The sequence below is a fragment of the Pteropus medius genome, unplaced genomic scaffold, assembly GCF_902729225.1.
Source record: "Pteropus medius unplaced genomic scaffold, Ma_sr-lr_union100, whole genome shotgun sequence".
Lineage (NCBI taxonomy): Eukaryota > Metazoa > Chordata > Mammalia > Chiroptera > Pteropodidae > Pteropus > Pteropus medius.
The window spans coordinates 25,946,115-25,972,551 of NW_024351073.1; the positions used below are offsets into that span (position 1 = coordinate 25,946,115).

A 26,437-nucleotide genomic window follows, 5' to 3' on the forward strand; every position below is an offset into this window, starting at 1 on the left:
GGCTCTTCCCAAGAACGAGCGGGTTCTTAGCTCCTGGACGCTCAGCTTCTCTCCCAAGAAACTCAAGGAATGCCGAGCTTGCATTTGGTCTGAAGCCATGCAGGAGACGAGGGGCGGGGTACAGAGGAGTGAGGGGGGTCTCAGGTGGGTATGGCGTGGCACTGCTGGGCTGTTGGCCAGTTGAAGCAGTCCTCCTGTTCTCAATGGGATGACACTGACACCACGCGGGCAGACAGAGGCGGTAGGATTGGCCAGGTGGAGGAGAGGACGAGATGACATCGGCTTCTCTCTTCTCTGAGAACGAGGAGCCGGGATAGGGGCAGTAGTGGGGGCCTGATGCCAATTTGTCTCCTGTACCATGTGGGGGGGGGCAGACATGCTGCTGATGCCCCAGGAGACTGACTTCACCGCGCGTCAGTCAGCTGAGAGGTGCCGAGGCAGCGGTCTCTGGGGGGGGCAAATTAGGTTTGTCTTTGTCCCCTCAGCTGGCAGATAACGCCATCCTTACATGCTGCACTTGCAGAACGAGGGGGCAAGGGTGCCTACCACGTGCTGGCTAGGGATGGCAGCCTGTGGAGGATCGGCAAAGTGATCGCCGCGGGCGTCTGAGGCCAGCTGGGGACGGCCACTGGCCACCAGCTGCAGGCTCTGGCCTGGCGCTGGTCCAGAACTCTCAGCGGGGGACCGTCTGGTAACAAGGATGTGGCCATTCTGGCCGATGCTCTGAGTGGTCTGAGTCCTGCCTCAGGCCAAGTCTCCTGGTTCTCGGTCCTGGCAGGCCCCCGCCCCCGCCCCCGCTGGCTTGCAAGCTGCACGGCGTAGCTTGGGGACACAGCCAAGGGGTGGTAGCCCTCCATCACCGCCCGCTTCACGGCAGGGACCCGAGGCCCAGGTGAGGGCGGTGGCGCCAGGATGCGGGCTCTGATCCTGACTCAACCAGGGCTTCTGAAAGGCCCTCGTCAGGGAAGGGCCGAGCCCACCCCCCACACAGGGGCCGCGGGGCCCTGAGTCTCTCTCGCTGGTCCCTGACGGCTGAACGTGACATGCCACTCACTCCCGCCAGGGGCGTCCCCGCCCCGAGGCCCCTGTGCCCATCTCTCTTGGCGTGGCTGAGGCGGCTCTGCCTGCGGTCATTGTGCTCTGCCTCTGGCTGAAGGTGAACCCCAGAAAGCAAACCGCAGGGGGCCGGCCGGGGACGCGGGCGGGGGCCCAGCCCATCGGGCGCTCCCTGCCACATAGGTGCCCCCGTCAGAGGTCCGGAATCTGGGCCCTTCTCGTGATAACACGTCTCCCTGTCATGCGACACACAGGGGCTCCCGTGGCACGCATGCACCCGGCCGCCGCCCACCCGGCCCTGGGGCCGAGGCTTCTCTGGAGCTCCCTCTGCTTTCCACATTTCACTGTATTCTTTCAAAGCACAGAGCTAAACATGAAATAAATGGTGATTTGTTTGACTTTCAAATTACCCAAAACTCCTGGAAATAACTGAAGGCCAATTAAGTTTTCACCAAATCAGGACTGGCCTTCAGGGTTCTGAGATGTCTCTCTCTCCAGGTTACTGGATGGCTCCCTCCCCACAGCTGGCCTGCAGGGTGGGAAACGTCACCCAGAGCGGTCACCTGCCAGCTTTGTCACTGTCCTCAGCAACTGTCTCCTGGGCTTGGGGGCCAGACACTCAGCTCCCGACCAGGGCTCAGGGCCGGCTGGGACAGAACACACAGGGAGGGCAGAGAGGCTTCGTCCTTTCGAGGGAGATTTTTCAGAAGCCCACAGACCAGGAGTGTCCCCAGCGCCCAGCCAGCTCTGCAGGGCCTGTGCCTCCGGCGAGCATGGCCCCTGCCCCAGACCCCCGCCTCCATGACGGATGCGGCTGGCACCCATTCTGACCCCTCTCAGGGCTGCAGGCCCGGGGGAGACAGAGCCAGGGATGCACAGGGGCTGAGGGCACAACGGGCGTGACCTTGGTCCCTGCAGCCTGTTGACACCAGGAGGGACAAGATCGTGGTGCTGAGCGCCAGCACCCCCGTGGGGCTCCACATCCAGGGGGCAGGGAGCAGCCTCAGCCCGGGGGAAGGCTCCCCTGAGCCCGCCTGTGGGGTTAGGACTGCAGGGTGAGCACTGGGAGGGCTGGCCTTACCATCCCACATGCTGGCAACTTCCATGCTCAGAGGAGGGGCTCTATCCGGGGGAGCAGGAGGTCCCTCTCTGCCCGCCCCTGCCGCGCCCCCCCCCGTCACCCCATCCCCTGTCATCCCATCCTCTGTGCCCAGATCAGGTCGGTTCTCTGGGAACAGGGCGGGGCTCCTGGGTCCTGGATCGCAGGTGGCCTCCCCCAACGTCCAGGCACTGGGTCTGGGTCTCCCCCATCGACCCAGGCGAAGCACTAGAGAGGTGAGGATGCCGGCGCCTGCGGGGGCTCCCGGCGATGCGTGCCGTCCGGCCACAGCCCCCGCCCTCCAGACTTCTCCCCTCTGCGATCCGGTGCTGGGGTCCTGGGGACATCGGTGCCGCCTGCCCTGCCCCCCGCTCGCCCACCCGGCCTACCTCCGCCGTGGCTCTGGCACAGGTACGGGAAGCGCCACACGTTGCCCAGGCCCACGCAGAAGCCCACGCAGGTGAGCATGTACTGGGCCTTGTTGTCCCACGTGGGCCGCGAGCTGGCCTCCTCCTTCTCGATGACATCCAGCTGGTCCAGGGACGGGATGCGGTCCTCCAGGCCCGGGTTGGGCAGCACGAGCCTCACCATGGCGGCTGCAGTGGGTCCCCTCGGCAGCGGGCTGGAAGCCGGAGGGCGAGTGGATGTGGCCAGAGCCCCAGCACTTTATAGGGAACCTTTGGCACCTCGCCGCAAGTACCTGGGCCGCCAGGAAGCGTCAGCAGATCTGGAGGGCACGGGACTGTTAATGCCTTATCTGTGGAGGCCCGGCCGGCCCCTCCCCCTGTGCAAACGCAGCCCTTGCGGGCACAGGTGAGCCGCCCCCACCCTGAGCGCTCAGGCAGCCAGACTCCCCGGGAGGAGGGACGTGGTGTAGTGACCACGTGGGTGGCCCTGCTGGGCTCGTGGGATGCTGGTTCTCCCCAGACCCTCATGGCCCCCAACACCCACCAGCCACACACTCCCACCTGCAGGAGGAAGCTGGAAGGCCGTCTGCCCCCGACTCTCTCTGCCAACGGGCGAGGTGCTGGGGACCCCCGGTCCCATCCCACTGCGTATTCACACTGGACCCCTCTAGGTCTGAGCTCTGGGCTCTGAAAAGCCGCTCAGAGAAGCTGGGTCCAGCCGGCACTAGGGTGCCCAGAGCCGCTCCATCCCCGCAGGCCCTCCCCGAGGCTCCAGGAGGACACTGTCCCCAAGCCACCATACTGCAGCCTCCAAGCCTCCCCCAGGGCTGCAGGACTGTCCTTCACAGAGGCCACGTATGGGGTAGCCCCGAGCCGGTCGCGGATGGGCGCTGGAGGTGCGGTCCCTGCCCAGCAGAGAGGGGCAGGGGGGTCAGCCATACATCCAAAAGCAGTGCAGCCTCTACCCGGTGACCACCGGGCCACGGAGAGGCTGGAGGGCCAGCGGGCTGGTGGGGTGGGGGACAAGGAGAGGCCGCCCCAGGGTTGTGTCTCAGCTGAGACCGAGGCGGGCGGGGCCTTCCGGCACAGTTCCACGTGGGGGCCAGGTGAGCCTCAGCGCTCCGGCCACACCCCCCACCCTGACCTAGGGGTTCCCGGCCCCCCACTGCACCTGCCCTCTGGCTGCTGATGGTCCACTTGGCCCGCCCGGGGCCTTCCCTCGGGAGCATCCTTCCTACCAGCCTGTCCGGCCGTCTGGCCAGCTCTCAGCAGAGCCCTCCCTGACCGCCCCGCCCCGCTGCCCCAGCCCCATGGCCTCCCCCAGGACGGACTCTCACTGTGTCCCTTGTGTGTCTGTCATCAGTGGTCTGTGCTGCTGGACGGTGATGTCTGGGGGGCCAGGCTCCCGCCACCCACTCGACTGGCTCATACCGAGCTCATGGAACAATCCAGGAGCTGGGTGGGGGTCACCCAGGCATGAGTGAGCTCACGAGCCTGACATGACCTTCGACCCCAGAACTGGGGTAGGAGCGCAGGGGAAGGGTAGAGGCCAGAAGGAAGAGCTCGGGTCAGCATTTAGGGTCATCTGGGTCCTGAGACAGGGCAGACGGTAGGGCGGGCCCGATGGGTGGAGGCCTCTGCAGACAGGCCGACCCAGGCTGGGGGAGGGCAGTGTGGAGGCGGGAGGAGGTTGCCTGGGCCCCAAAGGGCAGCGAGGGAGAGAAGCGGCGTGCGGTGGGGTAGTCCCCGTAGGAGACAGGCACGGCGCCCAGCGCGGGGAGGTAGGGCTGGTGTCTGGCCTCGCCATGGAGGGAGCCCGGAGTGGCAGGAGCTGGCTCTGGGGCCCCGTCCCTGGCCCATGAACCCCCAGAGCCCCAGCCCTCAGCACGGCGCCCTGAGGCCCTCCCAGGGCGACACCCACCCCACTGTGCTTCCCCAGGAACCCCGCATGGCACAGGCGGACGGAACAGGTGCCCGGCACCGAGCCTGAGCGAGCAGGGCCGTGGGTCTCTGTGACGAGGAGGAACGGGGCTGCTACCAGGGACCCTACTCCACTGAGGTCCTGGAGTCTGCCCTGGAGGGGGTCCGGGCGGAGCTGAAGAGGGGGACGCCTTTGGCCAGCGACCTTGGGGTGTGAGGTGGAGTGGGGCTCTCAGCCCGGCAAGGGCCTTGCACCCCATCCCTCCTGCTCAGAACCTTCCATCCTCCTGTGTCTCCAGGGGAAAGGTGGGGGGCTCGCCGTGTCCAGCCTGACCTGCCATGACAGCTAAGCCCCTCTGCGGCCGCGCCTTGCACCCCGGGCCCCCGCCTGCTCCCCTGCCTGGAGCCATCTTCCTACAGCGTCCACCTTCAAGTCACAGCAGAGACACCACTAGTCACCCCGGGCGCCCACGAGCATAGCAGCCCGCCCCTGCCCACACTGCCCGCCCCCACCCTGCTTCCCCTCTAACGAGCCGCACAGGCGCTCCCCTACCTGCCCCCTGCCGCGGGGATCCGGGGTCCACAGGTGGGTCCTCGCCTCCTGCTCTCTGACAGTGCCCCTCGGAGGACGGTGCCTGGCGCCTTGGAAATGCTCGGTCGACGTGGACCCCGATACGGTCCTGCAGCTGGAGGCTGGGCGAGCCCTCCCTCCCTGGCAGGCAGGGGGCAGACTGTCCCTGGCGCCCGCCCGCCAGCCGCGGGCCAGCACACACCGCTCCCCACAGTCCCAGGACACTGAGAGTGACCGATACCTTGGGCCCCACGGCAGCGGGTCCCTGGACAGGCCAAGGTTCTGACCGGGTCAGGCGCATCGGGCATTGTCCCAGGCCTGGGACACGCCACATATTGGGACTCTGTCCACCCTGCCCTGGCCCGTATCACTCTTTGGCACCTGCCCAGTACAGAAGACATCACCTAATTCGTGCCTCCTATGTGCTCCCTCAGTGTACCCTGTCTGTCCAGGCCGGACTGCGAGAAGTTACATTTGTCCACGACGAAGACGTGGGGTGGGGCTGTCTCGAGGACCCTCTCCGGAGGGAATGGCCACGCTGCGTCCACGTGCCCTGTCCGTGCACCGCGGCCCGTCCCTCCCTCCACGCGTGCCATGGCTGGTCTCCTTCCGAATGAGAAACATGGCGAAGAAACCTGGAGCACTTCTGGGGGACGCCGCAGACGCCAACGACATTCCCCCCGAGCCGCACTTCTGTGCGTGTTTGCGTGCCCGTGCACGCGTGCGTGTGCGCGCGCGCGTGTGTCCGTGTGCGCGTGTGTGCGTGCGCATGTGTGCGTATTTGCGTGTGTATGTGTGTGTGCATGTTTGTGAGTGTGTGTGCGTGGGTATGCATGCACATGTTTGTGTGTATGCGTATGCATGTGGATGTTTGTGTGTGTGCATGTGTATGTTTGCGTGTGTGTGCATGTGTCCACATTTGTGTGGTCGTAGTGCGTACGTGCGCATGTTTGCAGGTGTGGTGTTTGTGTGCGCACGCATGTGTGCGCGCAGGTGCATGTGCATATGTGCATGCATGTATGTTTATGGTAAAAGTGCGGTGATATGTATCCATTCCAGTGTGTGTGTGCGGTGTGTGGCGTTTGTGTGTCGGTGTGGTGTGTATTTTTTTTCCAGCGCGGCGTGCGTGTGCATGTGTATGTTTGCGCGTGTGTGCATGTGTCCATGTTTGTGTGTTTGTGTGTGCGTGTGCATGTTTGTGCATTTGTGTGCATGTGCACAGAGCACCACGTGGATACACTGCGTGCATGATTTCTACTTAACATTGTATCTTGAGAATTTTCTAGTTTAATCTTAATTTTTAAAATTAAATTTAAATGTTTGTCCATTTTAATTCCATTTCCTTTCCGACATGATCTGCACTATGAAAGGTGGAGTGGCTGGTGTGCGAAGTGTACCCCGGTGTATTACAGGACCCCCACGAGGCCGGCTCTGCTGCCTTCCATGTCTCGCCATCATAAATGTCGCTAAGTGCATCTGAACATGTGTCTTTTTGTTGCTGTTTTACACGTTGTTAATTTTCATAAAGCAGGCACATTCCTACAGCAATTACCCAAACCACAAAAGGAACGTTCCAGAACCCCCAGAGGCCCCTGCTCGCTCCAGGCACTAGCGGCCCCCGCCCTCCCGGCCCCCCAGAAGAGGCCACCGTCCCAAGTTCCGACAGCACAGGCTCCAGGAGGTGTGAGGTCCTGCGCCTCCTCCAGTCACCGCGTGCAGCGCCCCGGGTGCGGCGCGTCCCAGCTCCCGTGTTGCTCCACGGCTGCGGGACAGCGCGGGTGTGCGCGGCGTCGCGGGCCTCGACCCGCTGCCAAGTCCGCTCTGGTCGCTCTCGGCCGCCGGCTCCTGTCCCGGCGCCACTGTGGGGTCGCTGCACCAGCGCTGCATAATCGCCGTGCGGTTTTGGACGCCCTGCCCTGGCCTGTGACGTCGGGTTCACCCGCACACTGGCCGGCATTGCCGGCCCTCCGTTCGCACCCCCCGTTCCTACGCCTGCCAGGGCGTCGCGCCCCGTCCTGGAGCAGGGGCCTCCCGGACGCCGTGCGCTCGGCCACCACCGCGCACTCTGCGCGGTGTCTGGATGAACAGCAGCTCTCCTGACCGCTCCTGTCCAGTCGCCACCCTTTACACAGCTTTGCCCGCCTGCCTCAGGGTCATGAAGATGTCCCCGCAGGCTTTGTTCAGGAAGCTCTGTGGTCCGGCCTCAGGCCTCTGGGTCACCGGTCCACTTGCAATTACTTGGAATTGGTTTCCACGCGTCGCACGAGGCTTCGGCATCGGTGGGGTCAAGATTCCTCTTGTTCGTTTTCGATATGCGAACCTTCCAGCGCCGTCTGGTGAAAATGCCGCCCTCGCCGCCCTCCCCGCGGGGCTGCTTCTGCCGCGGACCCCCGTCCCAGTCTGAGGTCTGTTTCTCTGCCTGCGCCCCTGTCCCATCCGCCTGCGCGCCCACCTCCTGCCGCGGGAAACCGTCTTCGTCCCCGCGGCTTTGTGACAGGGCCTTGTATCTGACGGTGCGTGTCTTCCAGCTGTGTTCTTCGAGAAGGCGCACGCTTTAGAATAAGCTTGCGAGGGTGCCCAGAAAACCTGCTGGGAGTTTGAGGGAGCTGCACCAGACCTAGAGATGCACGGGCCACGCGAGCGGAGGCTTCTGGGCTGGGTCCAAACCGCAATCGGTATCTCCCTCCGCCAAGGCCAAGGCCGCCTGCCTTTCTCAGCACTGTTTCCCAGGTTTCCGTGCAGAGGTGGGTCTCGAAGATCTTTCATTAGATTTATCCTTAGGTATTTGATTATTTTTGATGCTATTTGAATGGTACTGGTTTTACTGTCTCTCTTCTAATTTGCGTGTCGCTGGCACATGCAACACTATAACTAATTTTTGTATATAGGCCCTACGGCAAAATCTTTTTCCAGCGCTTTCAACCATTGATTTTTAAAAATATTTTCAATACAAAGTTATGCCGACTGAAAACGACGGTTTGGTTCATTCTTCCCCATCCTTTTTTACCTTCCATTCTTTCCTTTTTCTTTGTTTTTTTTTCGGTTCAGATTTATTGAGATATAATTATCACGACACACTTACTCGCTTAGGGCGTACGGTCGACTCTCTTCGGTTTATTCGTGGCGTTGTGCGACCCTCACTATAACCGGTTCCAGAAATTTCCATCAGCTCTGAAAGAAGCCTGCACCCTTATCCATCACCCCCACCCTGAGGTTCCTCTTTTATTATGAATGGGCAATAAACGCTATGAAATGCTTCTCTACATTGTCGAGACGATTCTAAACGCATTCTCTCTTATTCTCTCAATGTGAAGATGACAGATTTTTAAACGCCAGACGACCTTACATTCCTGGAGTGACCCCACATTGTCCAAGATGCGTAATTTATGCATCACTGGATCCAGTTTGCTGCAAATGGCCTTAGGGTTCCCAGGCCTGCGTTCTGGGACAGCGAGAGCCAGTGTGCTTTCGAGGCCGCGCTGGGGAAGCTGCGCCCTTCTGCCCTCTAGAAAAGCTGAGTTATACTCCCCCCCGCAGGACGCGAGGGTGGTCCACGCCCACCTTCCTCTAACGAGGGAGATGATTATTTTAAAAGCTTTGCTGATTTTGTAAGTTTTGAGAAAATATAGTCGAATGGGCCAGAGAGCTCACCCCAGCCTCACAGAGGGGGTGTCGCCCGTAATCGTCACTGGCGTCCCTCTGGTGTTACTGCAACGGGCCCCCGTCCAGCTTCAGGTGTCCACACGTCAGTAGTAGACAAGGACGTCCCACCTGGCGAACCCACGGGAAGTACTGGAGAAGTCGTCACCTCTTCCCATGCTGTGCCGGGAGCCACGGCGGGGGCGCCGCTCCTGGGCCGCCCCCGGACACGGACACGACAGGCTGAAGGACATGAAGACGCCCAGACCCCGGGATATCCCTCGTGGAGGGGGTTGGCCGTTAGTGACCACAGTCGGCTCCGAGCCGCAGGCCCACAGCAGGTGAAGGAGGGCCACGGACAGTCCCGTGATGGCCAGTCATTAACCTTTGTCTTCAGCAGAGTGGTTTGTTTTCATGAAGGAGGCATGTTTGTAAGGCCCGAGTTACTGAGTCGTGGCCCCAGAAGTTACAGGAAGTTGATGCTTCTCCGCATCCCCTCCCCCAGCCCGTGTGCATGCACTGCTGGGCCCAGCGTTAAGCCCTCAGGCTCAGCTTCGCCCACTGTGACACTCTGATCCAGCCTCTCATCTGTATGCCCTCTGCCTTTGTCTTCCCTCAAGAAAGAGAGAGCAGAATCTGTACGTGGGGTGGGCATCCCAGTGAGAGAGAGAGACAGACAGATAGAGACAGAGACAGAGAGGGAGAGACAGAGAGACAGAGGCAGAGGGGTGCGTAGGGGAGGGGAGGGGGGGAGGGGAGGGAGAGAGTGAGGGTTCAGCTGTTCTGTCCCCACGCACCTGCCAGCCCTAGCAGGTGCCCAAGGTGACAGCCACTGCGTTCCCAGCAGGCGTCGTGCCCCGAATGCCATGCTCACAAGGAGTGGCATTGCAGTGCCCTGAGTGCGGCTGGCACCGGGGATGTTGGCTCTGTCCTCTTGCTCACCTGCCCGAGGGGGCAGTCACCTGCAGTCCCTGCCTATGTGTTTGTTTACTGCCGGATTGTCAGGAGAACCAGTCATTAGCAACCTGGGTCTTTGAGGAAATAACCTGGAGATAAGCAGGGACAGAAGGCAGTGTGACTCGCCAATTATGATAAGAGCCCAGCTGGTGGCAGTGGGCGGAGCACAGGGGTGCCAGCTCGTGTCCGCCGTGCTCGTCCAAGGGCCCCCTCTTCCCTGAATGATATCCAGGAGGCCTGGGAGAGGGGACATCGGCCTGGGTGCTCAGGGTCCCCCACACAGAGCACTCTGCCTTATTTTATAAGGTTAGAAAAAGCGGACGAGGCCTTGGGTTAAGGGTCTGGGGTAGTCGTATCAGATAAATAGTAACATGAGCAAACTTATATTTTTCTAACTTTGCGATTATAAAAGTGATACATTTTTGTAACGTTGTTTAAGAGATGAGTAGGAAGCACGCACAACCTCACCGTCTGTGGATGGTTGTAACCAGGCGCTTTGGCGGTTTTCTCGTGTGCACGCGTGCATACACACATGCGCATGACACGCACGTCCTGACGCGCGCATCCCTGCACGGCGCCGTGTGCCTGGCCCACTCTTATCATAATTGGCGAGTCACACTGCCTCTGTCCCTGCTTATCTCCGGGTTATTTCCTCAAAGACCCAGGTTGCTAACGACTGGTTCTCTTGACAATGCGGCGCGCCGTCTTCCCACGCCTCGGAGCTCTCGCGGTGCACGCGCCTGTGTCGGGACGCGCTAGAGCTGCTCTCCGTGTTTCCTGTGCTTGGGCCCTTATGCTCCAGTTTTCACTTATTGTATGTACTGCTGCTATAGACATCTTTGTTCAAAACCCTTTTCCCCATCTTCGAACTCCTAGGACAGATTTTTCTAGAAGTGGCTTATTAGGTAAAAGGTATGAAGCCGGGCTTCAGAGACTCAGCATCCCCAGGAAGACAGTGTCACCTGCCCCGTCCCTTGAGGCTTTCAGGGGGAGGCCACAGCGCCTGACCCAGATGTCAAGGACGACTTTCAGAGTAGCTCCGGGGTCCAGCCATGGTCAGGTCAGTTTCTGGAACTCTGTGCAGATGAAGCTGGCAGAGGAAGCTCTGCCTAAAACGTGAGAGGAGGCGGGGCTGGTTGCCTTGGGGCCCCGCGGGAGCCTCTGGGCAGTGTGCCCGCGCCTCCCTCCCGGCTCCGGCCCCTCCCTGCCCAGGGCAGTCCTGAAACCAGCCTAATTGTTTTCGAGCCCATTAACCATCAACCTGAGGAAGTGACTTCTCAGCAGATTGCCAGGCGGTAATTTTCCAATAGGCCCCGACCCCTCCAGTGCCCCACCCTGCCAGGCGGTAATTTTCCAATAGGCCCCGACCCCTCCAGTGCCCCACCCTGTGTCCCTGAGGAGAGGCGGGGTGGCCTGGGGGGTTGGGACAGTCTGGGAACCCTACCTGTGCTCCTGCAGCCCTTTCAGAGGTCCCCACGCAGCTCCTCTCAATCCAGACCCTGTCTCACCAGACTCCCGGCCCCTCCCAGGCTCACCCCAGACAGCCCCACCTTCAATCCAGGCATATTCCCGGCTCCCCAAAAGTCAGCCCCTTCCTGGGTCCCAGCTCCTCCTGTGATGCTCAGAATCCTTCCTCAGGAACTGCAGAGTGAGCTCAGAGGTCCAGCCCGGGGCTGCCCTCCCCACACCCCCCCTTGTGGGAGGGGGGACTTGACCCCTATAGGGTGGGGCAGGGCCCCCCCTTACCAGTCGCCCAATCTGGGTTTCACCTCATGCAGATAACACAGCAGGCCCAAGGGGCTGTGCTCTGGGCCCAGCTGGCCCAGAGGCCCCGGCAGCACCCTCTTGGGAGCAGAGACCCGTTGACTGAGGATGTCATGCGTGGACAACAAGGGGTGCTTGGAAAGATTGTAATCCCCTGACTGGGCAGGACGTGTGGGCCCACCCACCACTTCTCCAGCCAAAAGCGAACCTGTGCCTCCGACCAGCATGGTCCACTGTTTCTGTGCCTGCGGGTTGACGCACCTTTGAAATTAGCCACGGTCACCCCTGAGAGCGCACGGACCTTGTCGCCTGTCCTGTAACCCATCCCCAGCCTCGTTTCTCACCCCCCTATCACCTTCCCCGCGTTCCCTCCTTGAGTCCAAATGAGTAAACGAAGCTACAGAACCGATATTCTCTGGAGCCTCTGAGACCTGCTCCCGGCACACGTGGTCAGTTTGGCTCAAATGCCTGTAAAAATTCTCTGGACGTCTGGACGTCCTTTCGTGGACACAGTGAGCTGCACGTGAGCGGAACCAGGGCGCCGGGCTCCCCGCCGACCTCCGCCGCGGAAAGGGGGCTACTGCACAGCCGCACCTCCACACACAGGCTCTCAGAAGGGAGCATCGGCCGCGGGGAGCACGTTTATCACAAGAGCGAACTTGGCAGTTCACCCGGAACAGCCACTTTGGGGCCCTGCTCTGCACCCGGGGGCTCCATCTGCGTGAGGGATCCGTGACAGACTTGGCTGGAAGCCATGTCACTCAGGCTCGACAGCACGAGCTCGAGGCCGCAGGCTCTGCCGGGGTCCCCTCCCCCTGCGTTTCGTGAAGGAGCAGAGAGGGACGGGAGTCTGGAGGCTGTGCCGAGGCGAGGCGCTCTGGGACTTGTTTCCTGACACTTTGCAGAGCCATCTCTCACGGCCTTGGGCACCACCGGGACTGACCCAGCACTTCCTGCCCACCGATGACCACCACAGGTGCCCGGGCCCTGGGAACAGGCAGTAGCAGGGAGGAGCCCCGCCTCCACGGTCAAGGACACGGTGACAGTCCAGGCAGGGCCAGGCCCTAGGGGGCTCACCACCCAGAGGTAAGTGAGAGTCATTCCCGCGGCAGGGCGGCAGGGTGGGGGACCCTCAGCGTTTCTGGATGGAGGGGCCAGCAGGGGCGGGACTGTGGACGGAGCAGCGGCCTCGCCCAGTGCGGGGCACCGCGGGGCGGGGGTGGCACACGTAGGGGTGCTCAGAGGTCTGACATTGACACTCAGAGGACGAAGGAGCATGGGCCGGAAGAACCTCCATTGCCAGCCCTGGCTAAGCACTGTCCACCTAAGATGCAGTGGCCCACACAGGTGCGGGGCGTCCCACCGCGGCCCCGCCCCCCGCAGATGCTGGAGGACACAGAGCTGAAGGCACCAGGGTGAGGAGACAGGAGACCTCAGAGACGCTGCGTTTGAAGCCACACACCCGACCGCGCACGTGGCCCCCTCAGAGAGAGCGGAGACAGGGCAGCGGGCAGCCGGGCCAGTCCCAGGCTCTGCTCAGCTCCCAGGGCTCTCCAGCACCCAGCTGAGGGGGAGGAGGGGGGGGCAGGCAGGGGCGGGGGGAGGTGGTGGAGGGCGGGCTTGAGAGCAAGGAAGGCGGGGGCCCTGGGGCTGGTGAAGGGAACAGAGGGCCAATGGGGCGGGGGGCTGGGCAGGCAGAGTTTGAGGATCTGACCCCCGCGGTGGTCAAGTTGGAGGGTCAGGGTCGTGGACCTCATTCAAAGGCTGAGATGGGGAGGGGAAGGAAGTCAGGCTCCCCGAGCTCCCCGAGAGCGGTGGGCATCTTGGGGCTGGCCTGGAGAGGACACAGGCAGTTTGGAGGAAGGGGACAGACAGGTGAGGGCAGTGGACAGGGGTCAAGGCTCTGGTGCGCCCAGCCCAGGAGGTGGGGCCTGGCGTGGGTGACCAGATTGTTAGGCTGATCTGGTTCCAAGGCCACGGACCAGGCTGGGGCAGCCGGGACCAGGGCCTTGGACACCGACCAGGCTGAGTCACAGCGCAGCCTCAGTTTCTGGGCAGGTTGAGGGTGGGCTTGGGGAGTGACAGGTTGGGGCGTGGTCTGGGATGGGGGCCAAGGTTCAGAGGGCGAGGTCACGGGCAGGCGGCCTGAGTCAGCTTTGGGAACACTACAGGAGCAGGGTGGGGACCTGACCAGAGTCTTCGGGGAGGGATCTGGGTTGGAGGTCGGAGGAGGGGCAGCAGGTCAGCCCACTGGGGCGGCTGGGATAACCAGCCCCCCGAAGTGCTGGGGGGAGAAACTGCTGGGGACCTCTGCTTCCAGGCCTCAGCTCGGCTCCAAGAAAGTGCTGTGCGCCTGCCTTGCTGTGTGAGTGGGGAGTCTGTCCTGCTGGCATGGGGCTCCTGGGGCCCACTGCCTGGGGGCAGCCAGACCCGGCCCTCCCCTCCCCCGTCCTCCCCTCCCACACGTCACTGTAAGAAACGTCCAGACTTGTAGAGATTTTTTTTTCTTTTTTTAAATTTCTTTTCTAAAACTTGTAGAGAAGTTTACAAGCCAAAGACAACATGCTGGAGATCTCAAATGCTCCGGAGAATAACAGTTTTGCAGTTCCTTGTATGCATTTGAGATTAAGGGACATTTGGGGAAAGCAAGGCCGAATGGGTCCCAGGCAGCTGCCAAGGTTAGGTGCTCTCTGGGGGGTCGGTACCCCGTTCCAGGGCTGCGACTTCCGGCATCTCAGAGGCACGTTGACCCGGGGGCCCAGAGCAGTGGGCAGGGCTGGCCGCAGGCACAGATAAAGCCTTTTAGTAAAGAAGCGATGAGCTGGGGCCTGACCGCCCACCTAACCTGCCCAGTTAGGGGTTTGTGATCAGGTCACCCTGTGAGGTTACTTTCCATGGAATCCCGTTTTTCATCCACACTCACCCCATTCCTCCATGGTCCAGAGGCAAGCGTGGCCTGCTCCCCTGACCCTGGCCACTGCGCATGGGGTCAGCCCTCGAAGCCATGGCCCTCTTAGTTCACTGGTATTGGTGTAAGAACATCTAAACATTCCATAAAATTTCTATACAAATTTTTATAGGGGTTTATTTGAGCCAAACTGCTTCAGGGAATAACAGTTTACAGCTTCTAGTACTCACCTGGACTTAGGGAGGGAAGGCGGGGAGGGTGACAGGGAGGTGTAGAAGGCAGGGTGGGGACGGATTATAGGACAGGTAACAAGAGTCTGTGCTCTCCTGAGGACGCTCATGGCTAATTCCAAAGGTGTGTCAACCTAGAGACACAGAAATGGTGGACAGGGCTGGCTGAAGGCAGAGAGAAGCCTTTTAGTAAAGAAGTTACATGCTGGGGCGTGACTACCTGCAAGGTCTGACAGGGGTTTACGATCAGGTCGCCCTGCCAGGTTACTTCCCATGGAATCATGTTTTCCGTCCACATTTGGACTTGCCCCGCCCAGTCTGGCGCCATAACTGGGCCCCTGCCACCCGAAGGGCAGATGAGCGGGGCAGGGGAGGGGCCCTCCAGGGATCTCTGGGATGTAATGGACAAGTCCGGGACGGAGAGGAGGCCCAGTAAAGGCGTGGGGACGTGTTTCCGTCCCCAGGGGCCGTGGGGCAGCGGGAGAGGCAGGCTCTGAGCACTGCCCCCGGCACCCACTGCGAAGGCCCCCGCCCCACAGCCCTGGGCCAGCGAACTCCATGCAGTGGGTCCCCGGCACTGCAGGGGGCCTGTGGCAGAGCACGGAAGGCGGCTACCGACCGAACACCCTTGGGTGCATTCGCCAGGTGGAGCTTTAAGTTTCCCGAGAGAGGAGCGCACAGGCCGCGGGGGTGAAGCGGAGTGACCGCCCGGGTGAAGCGGAGTGACCGCGGGGGTGAAGCGGAGTGACCGCAGGCCCAGACGCAGGTGGCATCAGCCCGGAGTGCAGAGGGGGGCCTGAAACACGTGGGGCTCGAGCCGGGCTTTTTTGGTGGGAATATTTTGGGGTGGGGAAGGGAGGAAGGTCCAGTGAAGCAGGAGGTGGGCATGTAGCGTCCGACCCGGACACAAGGTCCAGTTCCCACAGGAAGGTAAGGGAGGAGTCCGGTTCCCACACGGCGGGGTGGGGACTGGGCCCTGCTGGACCTAACAGAACCTCAGACAAACCAGACAGGTGACCAGCCGGTTGACACACAGCACAGGGGACGTGCGGAGCCCTACACGACAGAGCAAAGGGGAGACGCAGCTCAGGCCACAGCAAAGAGCGTGTCCGCGACCGCCGCGTTCTCTGAGGTCCTGTTAGCACTGCCCGGCTGCGGGGAGGCGTGAGCAGAAAGCTTTAGCAGCCAGCGCAGCAGAGCTCCCCGTGGCCGAGACGCCAGCTCAGCCAGCTCAGGACCGCGATGGGCCTGGCCGCGCTCTTGGGGCACCGGGAGTGGAGCTGCGGAGCGAACAGCGGGAGGCGCGCGGGAGGCAGGCGACGGCCTCGCTGGGGTGCCCGCGCCTCGTTTCTCCCGTAGTGCTCACAAATGCTTTAGTGTTGCTGATCTTAACAGGCGATGGACGTCACCGGAGGCGACCTGTGGCTGACAGACTTTGGACGCCCAGTCGGGGAGAGGAGGGTGTCCTTGTTTGCGTGGCGGTGGTCGCGGTGAGGAAGCATCCGCCCCCCGTGGGTAAGTTCCGACAGTGTTCACCGCGGCCCGAGGGAGGCAGCACGCAGGACGGTCAGTTCGCAGACGAAGAGGAGACCTTTGGCTTTTTCTGGAGGTACATTTCCGTAAGCCGCTGTCGCCAGCTCGCACAGCCTCTGTCCGGTGCTAGAGCCACCTGCCTCTAACAGCCAGGGCGCACGGCTGGCTCGAGGACTCCCGGTGCCAGCCTTGTTCCGTCACGTGGGGTTGGGGGTCACGTGGGAGCCACAGATCACAGAGAGACAAACAGAGACCGACAGAGAGGACCCTCGTGCACACGTGCGAGCTGATCACCGACGGGTTAGATCCCTCTGGTTGAGCCTGAGCCCCCGACTGCCGCCTCTTAGCAGCACACCTGGGACCATCACCTCCCCTGCTTCCCCAGCGGGGTCTTCCTGCGCTGCAGCCGGGTCCCCCAGCAGTGGTGGGGGGTCAGCGTCAGGAAGCAGTCCTGCCACACTGAGCAGGCGCTGAGATGCGCATCTGCTCCTGTAAGACGCACACCTGCCCGCGAGGCCGCCTCCTACCGTCCGCTGGGACGACAGGGTGTTTGGTAATATTTTTTCTTTCTCCGCCGCCTGTAAATCGGGACAGGCCTGCGGTTCGCCGGGTCTTTGGTCTACGGAGTGGGCAGGCTCCGAACTGAGCGCCGAATACCGTGCTTATTCCCTTTAATCAAGACAACTTGCCCCAGGACGCGGGCCTGCGAGGGGCAGGGTCTCCCACACGATCTAACCAATCCCGGGAGTGGGCGGGGAGGGCTACGGGCCCACCCTCCAAACCCAGACCTCGGGAAAGGGAGCCCGGATGAACGACACTGGCCGCCTTCAGGGCCGGCTCGATCCAGCACCCGCATCCTGGGCCTGCCGAACCCTGGACTCCCAGGAGCCGCCGGAGGGCCTCGCAGGGCCCAGGGACACACGCAGCCATGATGGGAGGGAGGCGGCCTTCCGTCTGCCCGAGGGTCAACCCAGCAGGGTTGAGTTTATGCCCTTGGGTTTGACGACCTCATTGAGGGGAAGCGACCACCCTCCAGTGATAATGGAGGGCCGCTGTCTGTGCTCCGTCCTCCACCCCACCCCTAACGCGCAGAGGGGGAAGCTGGGCCTCGGGCTGGTGGGAGGCAGGGAGGTGCAGCCAAGGTGTGGGGGGCACCCCCCGCCAGGGCCATCCAGCCCCAGCGCCCTGCTGAGAAGGCACGCAATTGGTGAGGGGTTCGGGAGCGTCTGTCCCAGGGAAAGCGGGTGAGGGTGACGACGGTGGGACCTCAGGCAGCAGTGGCAGCGGGGGTCTTGAGCGGCAACCATTAGGAGCCCCACAAAGCCCATGGCGGCCATGCAGCTGAGGATCGTGAGATGTGCGCGCGCACAGCATTATTTACAGGACGGAAACTGGCACCAACGCATGTGTCGGGTCAGAGAGGAAGGATCAGGCAAGTGACGGAACATCGGACATTGGATGCACGTGACCCTTAACGCCAAACACACGAAGAGCATTCACTGGCACGGGAAATGTCCATTATACGAGGTCGAGTAGGGGGAAGGCAGAATGCAAACCAGGCGTGCCACACAGCCCCTGCTGGGGCAAAACAGAGCCCTTGCCTGGCACAGAGCGGGCGCTGGAAGGCAGGCCGCCGGGGGCCGCCCCCCTCTCCCATGCGCGCTGGGGCGTGGACGCCGGGACAACCCCCGGTGAGCGCTCCGACCGCCGGCGCCCTGACGCCCTCCGCGGATGCGCACTCGGGCTGCAGCCGCCCTGACCCCATCCCCACCCCCACCCCCCTGTGCGCTCGGGCCACCGCCCCGAGCTGGGTCCTCCTGCGCACGGTCGGCAGCTTCTCCCCGACACTACGCCAGCACCGTGGCACAGCCCCGCTCACCTCGGTTCCCCCTGGGGCACCCCGGGTCACCCCCACACACCCTGGCCCCCCTCTCTCTGTGCCTCAGTTTTTCCTGGGGTCAGCCCGCATGAAATGGGCCTTGGTTCAGGGATGTAAGCAAGATGGGGTGAGCCGCTGCGGGTCGGGGAGCCTCCTGGAGCACCTCGGATGCCCCCTTTTTAGGGGTGAGTAGAGCACTGATCCCAGGAGGAACTTGCGCCTGCTGTACTGGGGACCCCAGAGAAGAGGAGAGTGGGGCATGCAGGGGTGGGGATCGTGGGCAACGCCAAGAGTAGGGCTGTGCGTCCTGACGCAGTCCCCATCGGCCCCTCCCTGAAGGCCTTGTCCGCCTCCCCCGAGGGTACGGACACCCGGGCTGGGCGGCCAACGCGCGCCTGGAGCCCGGCTCAGACCGCCGGCGTTAGGGGGCAGCAGTGCTCTTTCCCGCAGGCTCCTGGGACGCCTGGTCCTCGTGCCCCGGAGGTGGGGGTGGTCATGATGGGGTTCGAATGACAGGACTCCCTCTGCTGCCCCTCTCCAGCTCTGAGTCCCCCAGCGGCCCGCAGGGGGCGCCCGCTGCCTTCCTCCTGAAACAGAATGAGCTGACATCAGGGGGGGTTTGGAGGGGCTGCAGGTTTTCTTGCAGGAAATTGGGGAGACGACCCCCCCACGCACATACCACCCTTCATTCACCCTTCAATCAACAGCAGCGCCGCCGCGGGAGCCACAGGAGACGGCTGCAGAAGGGGAGGACCGGGCGGGTTGGGATCCTGACCCAGATGGATTCGCCGGCTCTGGGAGAACAGCCCAGCTCCGCCCGCGGCTCGTGGCCCCAGCAGAGTGTCCAGAGGGGGAGGATGAGACTAGAGTGGGCAGGAGCCAGGAGGAGCCGGGGCAGCCACACAGGGCGAGTTGGTGATAGGGACCCCTGAGTTTTAGGTGGAGGGCAGCCTCAGAGCAAAAAGGAAGCACCTGGATCAAGGTTACTTCAGTTATTGTCATCGTCACCCTCTGGACTCTAAGTGGCAGACACACAAGATGAGAATATCTTAACAGGATTGAAACAAAGGCTACTTTGGTTCAGGAGCCTGATCAGCAGGGCCAGGCCAGGAAGACGACCGTGGCCTGTCATCTTCATACCGCACCTGCCTGCGTCATCCGTCCCCTGCCCGGGGGCCTCTCCGCGTGGACGCCCACCTCCTCCCGCCTGACTAGTGGGGTGAGCGCCTCTGCGGGCCCTTCGCTCCCTCTCCCGCACGGCCCACCACACGGCCGGCCTTGGCCCCCGCTCACCTGCCTCCTGATCGCAGACACCTCAGGAGAGTGCCGCAGGGCCCCCCACTCGTGTTCCCAGCCCTGGGCGGCATCTCGTCCTTGGCATGTCCCCGTATCATGGGTGAATGAGTGGTGCGTGGATGGTTACTGATGGCAGGTGGCCGGATGCACGGATGGACGGACGATGGATGGCGGATGGATCTGGCTGGGTGGATGATGCCCGGAGCTCCTCCGCGGTGCAGTTGGCATTCAGTAAACGTTAATTCTCCTTTTCTTCTGAAAGTGTGAGGACGACTCTCGCTGGCCCTGGACCTCCACGGCCATTGGGCTTGAATTCTGCGTCCTTCCTCGCGCTGCATGCTGAGGCAGGACCGTGTAAGTACCCTGAGGAATTTAGTCTAGGGGAGGGGGAGAAAGAGTCAGGTAAGGGGCCAGGCACACGGAAGGGTGGCATGTGGCAGGTTCAAGGTGGGGTAGATGCCAGGACCAGCCCCAGGGGTGGGCTACTGGGGTCAGCACTTAGCAGAGCCGGATGGAAACCCGAGGGGCTGGGGGAGAGCAGAGGCCAGGCTCTGGCGGGGGGAGGGGGGCCCCGCAGCCGCTCGCCGCTGTGGAATCCCCTCCTGTCGTTCTGCTCTGCTGGGGAGGCCACTTTGTCCGGGCGCCCGCCACTCCGAGGTAGGGCTCCAGCAGGTGCCGACACTTTGTGACCATTTCTGTAACCCTGCCCCATCTGCTGGGGTTTGGTGTGGGCAGGGGATGAGGGTCTGGCCAGTGAGCTGTGGGCACAGCTGTGGGGGAGGGGGTGGGTGGGCATTTCTGGGAACGATGTCTACAGTGCCACGTGAGGAGGTCCCAGCTGGAGTGGCCGTCTCCTCAGGCCTGCGGCAGGGGTGTGGGGACCCCTGTGCCTGAGTGTGGGGTCCGTCTGCTGTACCCTGTGGCTAGCACAGTGGGAGGTGGCCCTGGTCCTTACCTGGGCTCACTTGGCAATGGTGTCTGGCACTGTGGGGCCTGGCCAGCCTCAGACAGGACTGCCTGGTTCTGAGGTCAATGTCGGGGGATTGCAGGATCAGGAGGCTCAGAAAACCCATGATAGACCCATCGACCCACGCCCACTGGGAGGCCCCAGTCCCAAGCGTGGCCATGTTGCTCCCAGGTCAGCAGGTCGGCCGTTGGCTGAGGACACGCCCTGCGGCAAGCCCTGCCCCACTGGGAACACATAAGCACGGACACTCGGGCCACCTGACCCGCCGCCTTGCTCGGCACAGTGACATGATCCCCCGGGCGCCTCCAGCCCCTCACTCCCCGGGGAGCTCGGGTTTCCTGGGCTGGGCATCTCAGCCTGCTCTAGCGAGAGTGCCAAGGTGACCTGAGCCTTGAGCCTCCCCAAGGTGCCTCTCCTGGCTTGGGGGGCATGTAGTGTAGCCCTGAAGCCTCTACAGGCTGCAACTCCAGTCAGCTCTGCCTCCCATGCCGGTGGCTCCGGCACTGCCCACAGCTGGCAGTCTGAATCTCACGGCCTTCTCACCCAGAAGACAGAGAAGGTCTGAGACAGAATATATCTAGTACATGCAACCTACACCATCCATCCACCGTCCATCCACCGTCCATCCACCATCCATAATCATCCATCTTCATTCACTTTCATTCATTCTTCTATCTACTTAATTAATAAAATCATTCACTTCCATTCATTCTTCATTCCACTTACCATTCATCGTCTTCAAGTTCATTCATCAAATTATTCCATTCATCGTCATTCATTCCATTCGTCACTTAATGCTTACTTCATTCATTCCTTCCATTCATCATTCCTTTTCATTCAGATAATAAGGTAATGTTTCATCTGCTTCATTCATGATGGCGAGTCTTTAAAAAATTAATTCTTTTTTCATTCTCCATTCATTCACTATTCGCGTTCATTCATTAATAAAATTCATTTGCCATTCTTTCATTAAAGCATTTAATTAATAAACAAAATTCCATTGCTCATCTTCATCTATCTTTGTCGATTCTTCATCTATTCATTATTCATCTATCTTCATTCATTAAATATTCTTATTTACGCGCGAATGGTCAATATTCCACTTTATTAAATTACTTATCTATTCTTTTCGTCACTTCCATTCTTTCTCATCTACTCATCCTCCATTCATCTCCATTCCATCCATTCATCATCACCTCTTCATCCTCCATCCATTCTCCACTCCATCTACTAGCTCATCTACCTACCATCTATCCACTGCCCATCCATCTACCTACCATTCATCTACACCGTCATCACCATCTTCATTCATCTACTCATCCATTCCTCATATCCATCTATCATTCCATCTTCCATCTATTCGTCCATCCATCATCTATCCATCATCCATCCACCATCTATCATCCATCCATCCTTCATTCATCCATCCATCCACCATTCCACCTTAACATATGAATGCCAGAGGCACTACACACTGTCCTGGACACTGAAGCAAACCAAGAAATAACACAGAAGGGTCCCCTGGGAGAACTGAGGGCCCTTTGTCCAAGATGGAGGGTAGCACCCAGTGGGTACACAGGGGACCCCTTGGTGGTGCTGGTTCAGAGCTGGAGGACAATCTGAAAGTGGGGTAGTGGCACCCAAAAAAAACTAACTCCCCCTTGAGTTGTCCTGTGGACCCCAGGAGGCACTGGGGCACAACTCTGCTCCCCCAGAAAGGCTCGGGTGCCCCTTCAGAGCGAGGGCCCTCTATCGCGGAAGCATTTTTCGGAAGTAGTAGGGCCGTCCTGTAGCAGGAGAGGCCCCCCTTCCCTGAGCGCAGTGCGGTACCATAGCACACTCAACCGAGCCGGCCCTGGGTGCTGGGGGCAGGTCGCCCACCCCGTCACAGAGAGCAGAAGTGGCCAGTGAGGCAGCTTCTGAAACGAGGTGTGCATCGGCCCCGGAAGCCTGGAGCGAAAGGGAGCCTGTGTCCTTCCCAAAGGAAACGTAGGTGTGTGAGGGTAGCCACCTTCCTGGCCCGAGGGAGCCACGCCCCAGCCGGGACCCCAGCTCAGCACCCTTGTCACCTGTCCCCAGGACGCAGCCGCTGGTGGCGTTGAACACAGAGGGGACTTGCATTTTGAAGAGAGTGTGAGGCAGCCCCAGAGCTGCTCCAGGTCCCCTCGGGAGCGAGGTATGGCCTGCCCCGCTCTCACAGGAGGATGCCAGGTGGCATGTGAAACCCTGGGAGGTCCAAGGCGGATGGACTGGGTGTCATTAAATGAAAGGGGAGTATTTAGGCGAAGCCCGCTGCTGGCCGGTTCTGTTCACAGTGACGCGCAGGGGATGGCCGCAGCGCTGGCCCCACCGGGCAGGAGGTGGGCAGGACGGCGGATGGACGGAGTTCTCTATGTCAGGCCCTGAGGTAGAGAACTGAGGAGAGGCTCAGGCACATGGGCCTCCTTGCCGCCCTCTGCGAGTGGCCCACGGGCCCACCGCCTGTGACACACGGCTCAGCCCCGCTGGGGACTCAGCTGCAGGGCCCGTGTGGCTCAGCCCCTGGACTTCCCGTGTGGCCTGTCTTCACGTCTGACAGTGGGGCCAGGATCGCTCAGGTTCAGGAGCCAGCAGGCAAGGCTTCACGCCCCCCTCGACTTGTGCACGTGTGCATGTGCGTGTGCGTGTGCGTGTGCGTGGTTAGGGCCTCGTCCTACCTGGGCAGTCATCAAAGGCAACTCCAGAGTGAGGGCTCCAGGCTCCTGGTCATGAGTGTCCTTGTCCCTGAGGCGTATCACCCGATGGGACCCAGAGTACCCTAAGGTTTCCCCACACCCAAGTTGTCGGCTCATCGTCCAGCGTGTGTTCTGATTAACATGCGTCCCCATGTCACCCCTAGTGCATTGCAGGGTAGGCCTCTCAGCCGGTGCGTACTGAGGAGGGGGTGGCATTAGGCAGATGGAGGGTCCCCTGGGTGCTAGGGACTGCAGCCCACAGGGGCCCTCCTTGACCCTGTAGATGGCTTGGCGTGGCCAAGTGAGACAAGCCAGGACAGCTGCTCCTGTCTGGGGGGTATGAGAGGCCGGAGTCCCTGAAGCAATTCCCAGGTGGTCAGGCCAGCTGCTGGAACAGCGGGGCCCCTGCACGCACCGTCAGACGACACAGGGACCTGCCTGCTCGCTCCCGTCTGTGGGTGTGCTGATGGCCTGCCGACACCTCAGGGGTACCCAGAGCCCCCCACTCTGACACACACACACACACACACACACACACACACACTGCGCCAGTCACACTCATGCCCTCTGCTGGCCATCTTCTGTCAACTAAACCAGGTGTCCCCAACCCCCAGGCTGTGGACTGGTACTGGTCCGTGGCCTGTTAGGAACCTGGCCGCACAGCAGGTGAGCGGCGGGTGAGCAAGGAGGCTTCGTCTGTGTCTGCAGCCGCTCCCCAGCACCAGCATCACTGCCTCAGCTCCGCCTCAGATCGTCAGGCATTAGGTTCTCATAGGAGCACCGGTCCCTGGTGCCACAAAGGCTGGGGACTGCTGAACTAAATGACTTTGGGGTCCACCTGAGGAGCCCACCCTCTGCCATCACCGAGCCTGGAGGCCCAGCCACGGTTGCCCCTGAGAGTCAGACTTCCTACAGGTGCTTTTCTGGTACATTTTTATAGCAGGGCAGACACTTTTCACATAGGCTTTAGATTTTTTCCAGGCTAAGACTCAAAGGCCACATGCTGTCTGCTGAGAGCCACTTTATGGGGCGTGCTGGAAAGGAAGGTGGGGAGAGAAACCGTCCGCTGCTTCCAGGGGCCTGGCACAGAGGTGGCAGTGGCGCTCTGTCCTGCTGTGTGTATCTGTCAGAACCCATGGACTCCCCAAAGGCAGTGGCTGTCCGTACAGTGGGCCCCAGCTAATAGCAAATCGACAAATAAATGCACGTACGCATACAAAAAATTTCAAAGTAGAGGCTATAAAAATGTTTTTAATTGAGATTAGAACCACAATAGGCCATGTGGAAAACCACGCCCCTGGGGGCGCACCCAGAGAAGATCGGCCGCCGCGGCGAGGCCAAAGCCGTGTCCAGAGGAAAATGCGTAGTCTTCAGTGTGTTCTCTACTAACAGAGACATAGTGAAGATGGGTGTTTAAACTGAGTATTCAGGTCAAGGTAGTAGAAAGAAAGAGTAAAAAGAAGAAAAACTGAGCATGGAAACAGGATTTAATGAAGGGGAGGGATGGGGAAGCAGGCTGGGTCGCTAGCGCGTCCCTCGCTCTGTGCCCTCCCCGCCTCGAAACTGTCTCACGGCCCTCTGTGCCCTTTCCTGGCATTGCTGAGCTGCTCCCTCCGGCCCCTCACCTCGTCCCTCACACATCACTTTACTGGGCATATTGACAGCTTACGTGAACCAGGCTGCATTATTCTGGTTTGAACATTTTGAACAAGTAACTAGAGATTTTACATCTTTCTTACAGGTGAACAGTGATGGCCAGAGGCCACTTGGGTGGCCACTCCTGGCTCGGGTCCCATCCCCCCACCAGGACAGGCAGAGGGGTCTGAGGCACCCCGAGGCACCTGCCAAGCACCCCCCAGGTTAGGCGATGCAGCCTCCACCCATGTGGGCCAGAGGCCGGCAGTGCAGCGGCCACGTGGACGGTGGTTGCCATATGGCTCCAGCATCTTCGGATCTCCAGGACGGCCATGTGATGAGGGAGCGGGTGGGCAGAGAGCCTGTTCCACTGCAGGTGTAGCCGGACTGGGTGGGTTTGGGCACCTTGAAGGGGAAGCTGGAGATGCAGCTGGTTCTCAGGCAGGCCTTAAACGAGGGAAGAGCAGGCTCGAGGGGCAGAGAGCCTCGTGTGGACACCTCCCTCCATGGCTCCGTTCCAGGCCTCGCCAGTCAAGTCAAGTCAAGTCCGTTCGCAGCTGGCACCAGGTCTTAAGTGCGGCTGGCTTCTGATGACTGAGGATGGCCACTGGGGCCTCAAGCGGATGCCGCAGAGCAGAAGCACCCACCCCAGGCCACTGGCCAGCACTATGTTTCACGGGGAGACCCCAGTTCTACACAAGGAGCAATAGCAAGTGTGGCGCTTCACATTGCCCTAGAATTTCTAGAAAATTCCAAAGCAAGAACAAAAAGGAGTAAAGAAAACAGAAGAAGTAAAAACAACGAAGAAAGACAAAGCTATCATTCTTTATAGGTACAAAGATTCCCTTGTGAAACCTAAGATGTTGGACTAGAAAAATAAATTGAAAAATAGAATTTTGAAATCTGTGAGGTGGCGGGTTACAAAAGAAATACACGGAAGCCAGAAATGTTTTATTTTCGTTCTTACATATCAGCACGGTGGCAGGATCCATTACTGCGAGAACAATGTGGATGCACGTCAATTAACGGAATGAAAAAACGCACAGGAGCTGGAAAAGGACCTGCAGCCGTAAAGATGTCCGTTCTCAGCAAAGTTGTTTATAGGTCGGATGCCTTTCCAGTCAAAGTATAAATGTATTTGGGGGAAAACTGTCCAAAATGATTCAAATGTTCATCTCGGGCAAGAACGCCCCGGAAGTGTTGAGGAATGGGCGCGGGAGGGGCGGGGCTGCCGCAGGCCGAGCTCTGTGCGGGGTGGGCAGCGGCTCCTGAGCACCCGGCAGCGCCCCGGAGGCTGAGCGGGGAGGAGACCGATGTGGCCCGCTGTGGCAGGTGTGCCTGCAGGTGTGAGAGCCTGGACTCGGCCTAGTGAATGGAGGTGTGGGGTCACGGGACATGCATCCTCCTCACCGGAAACCCCGGCCTTTCGTCCTGTGTTCCTCGCGTCCCTGACCCTACCATCCTCGATCGCAGAGCCCGACACTAGCGGGCACATTTCCCAGCCTTCTTCACGGGCAGGTGTGGCCACTCGACCATGTCCTGGCTAAGGGCTGTGCCCTTGCGGGATGGGGAGAATTGCCTTTCCCTTGTTTCCTCACCCCACTGCTGGAATGCAAGTGTGATGGCTGGACCCGGCGCGGCCATCGCGGGCTGTGAGGTGAGTGGGAGCCGAGCACAGCTGACACTGACCTTGCAGTCGTTGCTCAGAAGGCATCCTCTCCTGGGGCCCTCCTGGGCACCCCTTTCACAGCTTCTCCCCTCCCAGGCCCCTTCTCGTTTGCTTCTTAATCGGAGCTCTCACATCTGCCTCCACTCCAGAATGCAAGCCTCCAAGGGCGGGGATTTCCGCCCGCTGCGGCGTC

General features: G+C 60.8%; 1 protein-coding gene across 1 annotated transcript; it reads right to left on the reverse strand.

Moving 5' to 3' along the window:
* Positions 1-2,303: 2,303 nt before the first annotated feature.
* On the reverse strand, positions 2,304-5,416 carry LOC120586139 (sodium-dependent neutral amino acid transporter B(0)AT1-like). The gene is made up of 2 exons (XM_039842547.1): positions 5,036-5,416; positions 2,304-2,882 (listed from the first exon to the last, which is right to left on the reverse strand). The coding sequence occupies exon 2, from the start codon at positions 2,744-2,746 to the stop codon at positions 2,384-2,386; it is 363 nt and encodes a 120-aa protein (XP_039698481.1). The 5' UTR covers positions 2,747-2,882; positions 5,036-5,416; the 3' UTR covers positions 2,304-2,383.
* Positions 5,417-26,437: the final 21,021 nt, after the last annotated feature.